Here is an 11,902-nt window from a genome sequence, read left to right as displayed (position 1 = left end):
TATTATTGTGCATTTGTGAGTTCTGGAGCTGAACTGTGTCTTCTTCTCGGATTGCACGGTTCCACTCCCTCTGTACGATTCAGAAATCCGATGTCACTCGCACCTGTGCCAGGCCAAGTCGGCTCAGCAGGTGCACCAGGTACAGGTGTTAGTGCCAGGCACACGTCCCCCAGGTGCAGCTGTTGGCAGCGCAGGCAGCAGAGATTAGCGGTTCTGTAAGGGCTGCAGGAAGACCAGCCACGACCGCACACAAACAGGGGGTACTCCTCGCACACCTCCAGGGAGATCTGCGAAACACACCCGGGTTTTATTGTTATAGCAAGCAAACACTCACTTTGTGTGGAATGCAATGAATAAGAGCAAACGTGCAGCTGTCACATGTCGGTTCATATTTCCTCTGAAATTCCTCAAGCTTTGTTGTTGCCAAAGATCACACTTACAGTATGTACTAGGTTGCTGAGCTTAAAGGGGGTCGTGCAGAATATATTTGGAGCTTAGGGAATGGCAGTGAATATCAGCCTAAATATTTTTATGTTGTTTAACGACTGAAGCATTTTCCATTAAACTGGTATAGAAATGGATAAGTAATCTGATTATTTCCAATTTCAGATGATTTTCTGTTTTAAAACAAGAATTCATAATATAACCGGAGGTCATAGAAGTACATGCCTTTAACTAAAGGAATTTTTTTTTTCCTCCATCCTTCCTAGCACAACATCGTTTTTAATATTTACAGATATGGGACAAACACCAAAAACTTCAGACCGTAACCCCATGCCTATAATCAAACCAGAAATGACATCAAGCTACAATTTACTGGCTTCTACAGCAAAATAAATCATTCAACAAATTGTAAAAATCATTACGATTTACTATTCCTATAACACAACACTCTCATCGGAAAGGTTTAGTTTATCTGCTTTGTTTTTCCGCTAAGAACCCAATAGTGCATGATGCTAAACCAAATCTTCAAGCTCTTCCATGTCCTCTGAAGGCATTTCCACAAATTACATTTGAAATATTTAACACTACCACTTTTAGATTAGGGGTTGTTTGTACACATGTACAATAATATATTATGTATTTATTACTTGTTTGACATTTTAACTGCACCAAATGTCTGAGCTGGCATTAAAGGTCACATATTGTACTTTTTTTTTTTTTTTTTTTTTTTTAAACAAGTGTGCATACATCATAAATGAGTCTCTTAATTTCCATCTGAACTAATGAGAATGCTGGAATTGGATGGATTTAAACAGAGCTGGTCATATATGAGGTCACAATATAAGGGAACATCTGATTTGTTTGTTTAATGCCCTGACAATACAGAACTGGGAACCATAAGTGATCATTCAGAAAGACAAAAATGTTTAATAATGGTGGGTTATGATTGCCAACATTTCCAAAAACCGCAGTAGTCTGTATTCCAACAGTGTACCATATACCTGGACCAACTGTACCATGCTCACTATCCAGAGAAAAAGCACTTATAAGGACACTTGGAAAATGTAATCTCTGTTTCCTGTGGTTTGCTAAAGGATTTTTCCACTATATGCATTTTAATCACTGTTTTGTGTGCGTACCTTAGAATGAAGGTTATCATCAACCTCTACCTCCAAACAGATCAGTCCAGGTTTATCCGAGAACATGATCTTCTTCACAATGAACCTCGTCAGACTTAACTCTGGGCATGACGCAGTACAGCACTCGAAATCCTCCAACTGTAAGTCCTCCACACGCTTTAGCCGACCCCCATCAAGCTCGATCAGAGCACCCTGAAAAAAGCGTGACAGGAGCTGAGAGGAAGGTAACGCAAGTTTTTGCTGTTCCTGAGTGTCTGTTTGTTCACTCCTGGCCAGCAGAGGGTGCTCATCTCTCATAGTCACTTCAGTCCCTGACTTGGGTTGCTCATTGCTGGAACAAGGCTGGTGAATAACAGGAAACTGCTGGTCCTGGAGATTTTCTGTTTTGGTTGTTCTTGCTTGTGATAAGTCCTTAAAGTCGGAATAATATTTGTGTCTGGAAAGATCCATTCCGGACTCTGCAAACTGAGCAGAATTCTGCTTTATCCCCTCTCTTGTGTAGTTTCTCTTCCTCATCCTCGTTTCATTTTTTGCACTCTCATTCTGAGGTGTCTCTTCCCACTGAGCACCTGTTACGTTCTCCACATCAAACTGCCCCCTTGGGATATCTTTTTGAAGAACTCTTCTGGTATAATGAGACGCCAAAGTCCGAGGTACAGGCTTTATGATTTTTGGCTTGAACTGGCTGGAGAATCTTCCATAGCTTTTCAATAACAAGTCTCTTTGTTCTGTAAGAGGAACATAGCTCCAATAAGAAGAGGTTCCATAAACATCATGGACGTTCATTGGGTCAGTCCTATTATGGCCTAACAGCTGTTCACCACCTTCAAAATATGGACTCCAGGAAGGGAATGTACCATTGTCCCCTAATGGGTGTAAAAGAACCTGGTTTGGGGCATCGGTCCACAAAGGATGATATGTGGCTGCGGAATGAAGATCGATGTAGGAGACATTTGTTGGTTCTCGTGTCCTTCTCGATCTCCGGAAGTTGTTCTGATTCCAGAAAGGAGAAGGTGTCTTGAACACTGGCTCACCTGGAGCTTCATCTGAGTTCTCGTTGGGATTCCTTTTCTTGGGTGGGAGGGATTTAGGAATGGAAGGAGTACTCCTTAGGCCATTGGCTGCCATGTTGAGGCCAAGTATTCTAGCACGATAATTTCAGATGGTGTGTTTTTCACATGGTGTCTCTAGTTCATGACCATAAATGAAGTGTAAATAAGGTTATTTCCATTTGATTAGTGTTTAATCCGATTTAGGGAATCTATCCAGTTCAGATTTAATAGGTTGTGGATTTCTTTGTTGATACATCAAGGGACTTTGGGTTCCCCCTCAGTGTCAGTGACGTCTCCTGATAGAGAACAAATTAGTATTAGTAATTAGCATTAAAATATAAGCATTTTACATACAGAATCATGTACAGTCTTAGAGTAGAACCTTAATACACAGCACGTCCCAAAGCCACAACTAAGCAAAGAAACCCTCGCAGAACCTTTTTAATTAAACACACAGGACTCATACATTTGAAGTGTTTTTGGCTAAGCTAGCACTTCTCCACTCCAGTCCTGGAAACCCACTGCCCGACACTCTTAAAAAAGGTTTCCCAAGGTTTCTTTGGATGGTTATCAGTCCAAGCTTTCTAAAAGGGTTCTGTTTGGAAGCTTTTCTGAAACAAAATCCCTTCCCCAGAGGTTTCCCCAGAGCTACAAACCTGAAAGAGTGCTACCAGTTACCTTTTTTTTTTCTTCTAAGTGTACACTGACTTTTAAGTTCCCCCTGACCTCATCAGACATGGTTCATTTCCCGAGGGAGTTGATAATGAGCTGATGAATTTGTTGTGACTGGAAAACTGTGAAGCTAAACCTCATGAGTTCCAGCGCTGCGCCTTTAACCCCTTAAGTGTTCAGCCATTTGCTTGATCACTTTAAGTGGTTTTTGGGTAAAAGCATCTGCCGGAATGGATGAATCTAGATATTTGATTAAAAAAAAAACCTTACCAGATCAGTCTGAACGAGGTTTAAGTATCAATTATGCAATGAAATTTATGGACCAACGACCAATAAATAAATATTGCCACAGAGTATTATGCCGAATTTAAAAAGTTTTCATCATCATGCTGTATACAAAAGGCTAAAGTTTGGGTTTCTGAACTAGTCAGTGGAAATGAGTCTACAAAACCGAGACTCAACAGTAAACCGCGAACAGGCAAGAACAGGATCGCTGCTCATGAAAATCCCCAGACTGATCACATTCATCTGGTCAACCTAGCAAGTGTAGTAAGTGCGTTGTTAGGAACATAGCTCCGAAAGAAGTGCTTTTTTATAACGCTTTCTTTGAGAGCTTTCAGTCCCCGACATTCTATAACCTGCTACTTGATTAAAGTCTGCAAATTTCAACCTCTTCTCTTGTCTAAGAGCGTTACTATGGAAACAAAGTGCATATCGCAGTCTATAGGAGGTTAAGAGTGAAATAACTGCAGCTTGTGATGGAAGGTTAAAATAAAACGACAGCAGGACACCTGTTAATTCCGACGAATTTGTCTCTGGAATAAACTGTGCTGTCTTGTTGGTGTGAATGTTTTGGTTTCTATAAACAGTATGTCTATAAAACAGCAAAAGAAAAAAATCTGTCAGTGTGCTAATTTATAGCTAACCTTACATTCGGAGGGAGTGTTCAATCCTTATGCATGAATGTGGTGCATTTTCCGTCATTGAAATTGCTTGAATGTCCACAGAAGACATTTTCACTCATGTATATGTATATTTTTCTAATATTTTCTAAGATTCCACAGGGTAACCACAGTGCGCTTCAGAGCTAACGGGAGTAAACAAATTGTTTACTAAGCACTGACCAGCACTGATTTTAGAGTCTAAGTCCTCATTAAACTTTTTTTGATTTTGTGTTAAGGGGATACAGGAAAAAGGTAAATTTTTTGTTTGTTTGTTTCTAGCATGATTTAAAGGCAGCTGCCAGTGCACAAGCCAATTCACTAAAGTGGAAAGGACACAGGATGTGAAAAACTTGCAAGGTAAAATATATTTTATATAAAATGTGTTGATTAGTGGGACATTTTTAATCATTAAAAAAAAGGACAAAGATGATTTAAATATACAGTAGTTTTAAAATCTCTACTCATTGTAATACATAATATAGCTATATTTTATTATATACTGTATGTATGATCTGACATGGAGAAAACGACAGTAAAATAGATAATTATACAAGTTTTTGTATAATAATAATAATAATAATAATAATTATTATTATTATTATTATTATTATTATTATTATTATGTGCGTTACAGGATTTTCTCATTAGCCACTTTACCACATCTGGATTTAATCATCTGAGAAATCCTGCAAATGTAAAGTCTTAGAGATTAGATGAAGTGCACTAAATATTAAGCCTCCATGCGAGTGCTTCTGAAAAGTTCAGACATAAACATGGATGCTGTTTTTAATATTTTTGATCTTGTTTATTTGAAAATGAACTAATAAAGTGTGGGTGAAGGACTTCCATGTGTTAAAGATTCTGGTTCTCATTGAAATTGTACTACTTCTGAATATTTCAGTCCATCTGTTTGATATAAAGGCTAAACACATTGAAGAGGGTTTTTTCCCCCCAAAAAAAGAGACGGCAGACTTTACAATATTGGCGATTGTTAAACATGATAGAAAAACACATCGTGCTTATTAAGGTTTTGTGTGTGTGTGTGTGTGTGTGTGTGTGTGAGTGTAAGAAAGAGAGAAAGATATAATTAACCCTTTCAAATCCTAGCTGTTCATTCATTCTTTAATTTTAAATCATATGATTTAGTAAAACAACATAGCATTATGTCCCAGTGCAGTACAGTACAGAAAGTGTAAAAGACATCTAGCATCGAAGTGTGTTCTGTGCAAATGCTATGAAACTAGACCCGATGTGTATAGTTTAGTTTTTAACCAGACATGGGACAGCCTTGAGACTAATCTTATTATATAATATATAAACAGCATTTACAGGATTTACAAAGTAGAAGCAGTGATGATGATGATGATAATAATAATAATAATAATAATAACAATAATAATAATAAAATCCACAGACAGTTAGGAATGCAACATGCCTTATCCTGACTCATGCGCTCTGCCACCTGAAAGTTATAATAAATAAAATAAAAATAAAAAATCCATGCGCTTGTTTAAAAAAAACTCTTAAAGATGCTATATCAATTTTAATCTATTATTAACTACATCATATAAAACAGTGCAGCTAAGCCACCACTCAAGAAATATGAAATATTATTTGCAAATCTGAAAGTAATGTAATAATAATAATTAAAAAGAAAAAAAAATGTGTGAGACAAAAATAAATAAACTTCCACGACTTAAAATCTACTTGTGAAAAAGTGTATGGAGCATAGATGATGCTCAAAAATCTCCTCATCATCAGTTATACTAACTCAATCCAGTGTTAATATTCCTCCATATCCACACCGAACACCCTTAACACCATCATATTGAACATTAAACAGCTGTCTAAATAATATATAATACTGTATAGTGTGTACCGAATGCTATCTCGATGCTCGTAGGGGGAAAAAATGCTGACACAATTGCACAATAGTGTAAGACACACACAGACAGATGCTTATGCACATGCACGGGTTGTAGATGCATTCCCTTCCCAAGGTTACAGCTTTTCTCCCATTACATCGATCCTTTTTATTTACTCAACACTCATTCAGTCGTGTATGAAACACACATCTTAATGAAATTTACACCCTAATGAGCCTGCTATAACTCTCTGCACACTTTCAGATCTGAAATATAGGAGTGTACAGAATGGCATCTTGAAGCAATTGCATAATACACACACACTCACACACATATGCACACTTAGATACATACACACACACAACACTTTAGAAATGCATGCCCTACCTTGTTGTTCCCAGATGAACACAACGGTCTGGTCTGATGCAGCACCAGGAGGAAGTGCATAGAGTTTTGATGCAGACGTGCACACAAACTGTTATCTTTCATTCCTCCTACTCTCTCTCCCTCACTCTCTGTCTCTTCCTCTCTCTCTCTCTCTCTCTCTCTCTCTTGCTCTCTCTCTCTCTTTCTTTTGCTCTCTCACTCTCTCCCACTCTCCTCTCTCAGCTCACGCTATCCAACACCTCTCAGCTTGTGCCCTTCTTTCTCTCTCTCTCTTTCTCTTTCTCTCTCTCTCTGTCTCTCCCCCTCCATCTCTCCCTTCCACTCTCTCCATCACTGCAAACCGTATATTAATAAACATTAATGCAGTTTCACTAGTTGTGGGCGAAAAGCTGTATCGTGTCCACCATGTCCATGGTTTATTGCATAATACGTGTATGTGTGTGTGAGTTTTCAATACATACATACACAGCCATCTTTCTTTATCATAATGGCTGAGGAACTGTGGATTTATTTATAATAATCAGACACTAACGAGGCCAGTGTAGTTTAGTGACTACTGAGTGTTGAACTGAAATGTCAAACACATCGTAACACATGGTTCAATAATGAGAGATCAAAGTGTGTTACTCCTAACTTTACATCGTGCAATTTAGCTTGTGTGAGTGAAGTAAAGCCCCCACACACACACACAGACATGTAGAGGGATTCTCTGTTTGAGTCATATCTCTGATCATCTGCCCACACACACACACACACACACACTCACACACACACACACTCTCTCTCTCTCTCTCTCTCACACACACACACACACACACACACACACACTACACCACTCAATGTTAAACGAAGTGTCTCCAAAGTGCTCGCATGTATGTGTGTGTCCGTGTGTTTGTGACATTTAAGCCTAATGCTGATAGTTATGTTCTGCACTGTGCCCACACATTTTTAACAGCTGTGGTAAACTGTCTGTCTGGTCCCGAGTGCAAAGTCAGTGCAATTTGCAGAGCTTTATTTTGAAGATAAATTGAGAACGCCAACCTGAGTGTTAATCACAGATGTAGCTGCTTTCATTTAGGTCTTTGGAGAACACGAACAATGCTAAAATAAATGAAATATTATGGGTCATGAACATTACCAAGGAGACTGTGTGTATGTACACTGTGTGTATGTGTATGTGTGTGTTTGTGCTTAGGTGTGTGTCTGTATGTGGGTGTGTGAGAATAAATGTTATGTCAGCAAAGCAGACAGGGTTGGACAAGTTACTTAAAAAGAAAGAAAGAAAGAAAGAAAGACACTTAGACTGGGCTAAGAACAAAAATAGTGGCATCATAGTTTATATTGAGTTTAAAATAACAAGTGAAAGGTTTCGGTACCGTAACCAAATAGCAATAATGTTTTAAAATGTTTATATTTCAGTTGACCGTCACTTAAAAGTGTCTGCTAAAATGTACAAATCTAAAATACAAATGTTGACCACAGAGAAATGTAGCTATATACACTACAAATCTGATGTTCCCAACGTCCTGTGATCCAGAGTTCATGTTTAATAATAACCATATCTTAACACCTTGTCCCTTTTATTCTGTGATCCATTCCAACACAAAATGGATTCGGTTATTATTTTATTTGGTTTCAGACATCTCTAGAAAGAATTTCATCAAACAAATAAAAAGCGTTTTGTTCCCAGGTTTCCATTATGTGCTATATGTAGACTTTGGTAACACGAGAACCTGGGAACATAGGAACTCTTTTTTATTATTGCTGGTACTTCAATAAGAAATGTTTATTGTTTTTTATCTTTTATCTCATGGACAATTTATGTGCACTACCTCAACTTGTTATCACAAAGTATTGCATTGTGCCGTGGTGTTGCTCTTGTTTGCACATTTTGCATGTGCACTTTATGTGTCTAAAGTTAGCTCAATTCAAATTCAAATTCAAATTTTATTTGTCAGCCATACACAGAATGATACGAGGTTTAATGCTTTAAAAAATATATATTTAATTAGAATATTCAAAGAAAAAATAAAATATGAAATAAGAGAGAATTATACTTTAGCTGTAAAATTTACAATATGTACAAGTTATAAGATAGAATTGAAAAAGAAGTGTATCAGATGATAAGTTTACAGCGTAAGTTACAACTCAGTGCAGTTAGTCCTCATTTGTGTAAAAAATGATTAATGTTCAATCACAAGCAGAAGAATACGCAAAGCCCCAGAGGTGTGCGGCAACTTGTAGGCCATGTGCAAAGTTAGTTAATTTTGTTAATTTATGTTGTTGATTTATATTGTATGTAGCACCTTGGTCCTGAAGGAACGTTGTTTCGTTTCACTGAACTGTATTTGGTTGAAATGATGATAAAAGCCTACTTGACTAGACATAGGGCCCTTAAACAGGGCGACACAGGGCCCTGGGAACATAGGGATGAATCTACACTGCAGAACACTGAAGCTACTGAGGAAAAAGAATTCATTTAAAAACTCTCTTTATATTTCTGTATTTAGGTACTTTTTTAAAGTAATTACTTTACTGCCTTACATAACTTACATTTGTTTTCCACAAATTAAGTAACATTTACACTATTTAAAATAACCATTAAATCATGTTAATGTCAGCAAAACAAACAGGACTGAGCTAGCTACTATAAACATCTATTTAGCTAAGCTTAGCTAAGCTAAATGTTATTCTTCAGAAATATAACTACATCAAATTTAGTTTAGTTCTAATCCTTCAATTATTTGTGAGAAAAGTGACTGCTAAATGAATAAATGCAGTCATTAATGGAGAACATAACAGTTAAACAGTTAAATGTTTACCTCGGAAAGCTTTAGGTAGCTAAGCTACAAGCTACATGTGATGTTCTATGACTGAGAGAATAAAAATAGATACAAAGTTCAATAAACAATTTAATATAATGTCTGCCTTTATTTACTTTTTTCTTTCATTATTTCTGGCTAAGCTCAATAAAAAACATATATAGTTTGTCTTTAAGGGAAAAAGGCATCAACAGTTAAGGCTCTCAATCCTCAGGGTATTTGATAACAGCATCTGCCACGTGTGTGTGTGTGTGTGTATCCCTCAAAAACACAATGACTAGTTACTCTTGAACAACTTTGGGTCTCTAATATAAATTTATATAAACAAAATGATTAAATACATAAATAAATAAAATTGAAATATATATGAGCACTAATATCAATTTGATTCCTTAAAAAAACACCAGGTTTATCTAACATTACATCAGGAAAATAATTACACTAGACCTGGATAAGGCAGTTACTGAAAATGAATGAATAAATAAATTAAAGTTTACTAGTCTTATATTAATGATACTTGTTCAGAAAAATGCTTATGAATTAATAAAACCTCCATAATCATTAACTCCTGGGTTTATATTCAACTCACTTTTTACAGTTGTAATATAAAATAAATGTAACTCAGTTTTAAGTGTAATATGAAATGAGATGTTTAATGACAAAAAGACCACCAGTATGAACCTGTCTATATTAGAAACTATTACTTGGTTTATCGTCTTCTTTTTGTTTAATACCTACAGTGGTGACCAAAAGTATTTGGACTAAAGTTAAATTCAGTGTTTTAATGTTATCCTCAGTGGTTTTTTAAATGATTACAATCACGTTCATAAGAATGTGTTATTTTTAAAATGAAATTGCTTTACAATAAGCAATATTTAGTATGAAGTCCTTTATTTTTCAAAACCTGCTGGATCTGGTTGGGCATAGAGTCAGAAAGATGTCTGCAGTTCTCTCGTGTCACTCGCTCAATCCATTGCTTCTTGATGGCTTCCTGAAGCTCATGTTCCAAAGACAGTTTCTTGACTGATTCTGCCTTCTACACCATTGTTCAGGACTTTTCCATTAGGTTTAGGTCTGTAGATCACCCCGGCCATAGCTCCAGAAGCTGAATACTGTTGTCACATAGCCAGTTTTTCACTAGTTTTTCAGTTAATTAGCACAACTCAGATACAGTCAGATACAGTTTCAGAGTAGAACTAATTAGTGACACCACCTGTTTTGTGCACAAAGCGAGAACTATAATACACGGAATATGGGGTCTTAATACTTTTGTCCACCACTATAAATTTACAAGTTACTGTTACTTACTTTAATTATATTCAAGCTATCCTTTAGAGTAAAATAAGTTTGGTTGTCCTCGAATGAGTAATGATTTTTGAAGCACATATTATTTATATTTAAACACACATTATTTATGTCTTCTGCTGTAATTACTTTTAATAAAAACAATTCACCAGAAAGGCATTTTATCTTTGTTAATTTATCTTTTAATCCTAGGACATGCTGCTATAAAACAACAGTCAATCAAATTATAATTAAATGCACAAAAAATACTACACCCAGGCAAACCTAATTTGTTCTATTGAGTAACGTAGGGCAATTAAACGAAAATTCACAGAGCTATAAGACAGGCTACATGGGTAGTAACTGAAATAATGCCAATGCATCCTTCTTTATGAATAACAAGTCATAATAGCAGTTATCTGGAGCTAAAACCTAGTTTCAATGCTCTGAATGTCAACTTTAAAAAGAAAGAAGAAGAAGCCAACTGTTTTCTTTTAAACAGCCTTCATGAAACTTCACATAACAAATTTGTCTCTGTGCCCATGTGTGGTTTCGATGAGAAAAGCCGAGTGGTTAGCACCAAACTGATAATGCAGTGTTATTTAACACCCACCTGAACACACTGCATACTATCAAAGACAAATCACTCATTTGCATTCATTTCATAAAATCGACTGAAATGCCAGTCACCAGCCCTGGCCTTTCTTTTTTTTTTTCACAGGTCAGTGTAAACAGGGTTGAGTCATTAGTCAGACTTAACCTTAACTCAACTTTGCTTACAAACAGAAAATGGTAAATACATTATAAAAAAAAGAAAAAATGTTTAAAACTGATAGATTTTAAGGAGTAGTATAAACTGGGGAATTGGATAATAATTTATTCTGATTAGCAAATATAAATTTAATTAAAATCTGTTGGAGTGTATATATATATTTGTTATATAATTTTTAGTTGTATATACAAATATGTATTTCTGCTAATATTCTCTTTCTTCTTGTGATGAAGTAGGCATGTTCATTTTCACGTTTATGGTAAGTATGATTAATAAAGATTACAGCCAGTTCAATTCTTCTTAATAAATAGTTTAAAATGTGGGGTCAGTTTATTACTGTGTGTTATGTATACATACATAAACCATACATACAATAACAGGAAGGTTTTTATATTTACTATTGATTTCTTATAATAATTTACCTGAATGACTGGCCACTTGTACTGAATGTTAATCCAAACCCTACTAACAACAGCAGAACAATCAGGACAACAAAACTATTATAGTTGTAAAAACACAGC

The 11,902-nt window shown here is 36.0% G+C and overlaps 1 protein-coding gene across 1 annotated transcript; it reads right to left on the bottom strand.

The window, feature by feature from the left end:
• Positions 1-2: 2 nt before the first annotated feature.
• LOC128511149 (uncharacterized) lies at positions 3-6,596 on the bottom strand. Its single transcript, XM_053483831.1, has 3 exons — positions 6,504-6,596; positions 1,584-2,931; positions 3-287 (listed from the first exon to the last, which is right to left on the bottom strand). The coding sequence occupies exons 2-3, from the start codon at positions 2,709-2,711 to the stop codon at positions 3-5; spliced, it is 1,413 nt and encodes a 470-aa protein (XP_053339806.1). The 5' UTR covers positions 2,712-2,931; positions 6,504-6,596.
• Positions 6,597-11,902: the final 5,306 nt, after the last annotated feature.

Source organism: Clarias gariepinus, chromosome 23 (assembly GCF_024256425.1).
Source record: "Clarias gariepinus isolate MV-2021 ecotype Netherlands chromosome 23, CGAR_prim_01v2, whole genome shotgun sequence".
NCBI lineage: Eukaryota > Metazoa > Chordata > Actinopteri > Siluriformes > Clariidae > Clarias > Clarias gariepinus.
This window is presented reverse-complemented; position numbering and strand designations above follow the sequence as displayed.

Excerpts from the sequence above, each read along its gene's own strand:
- LOC128511149 (XM_053483831.1), bottom strand. The coding sequence starts at position 2,711 with ATGGCAGCCAATGGCCTAAGGAGTACTCCTTCCATTCCTAAATCCCTC. Across the intron at positions 288-1,583 it reads ATGATAACCTTCATTCTAAG|ATCTCCCTGGAGGTGTGCGA; the intron begins GTACGCACACAA and ends TGTGTTTCGCAG.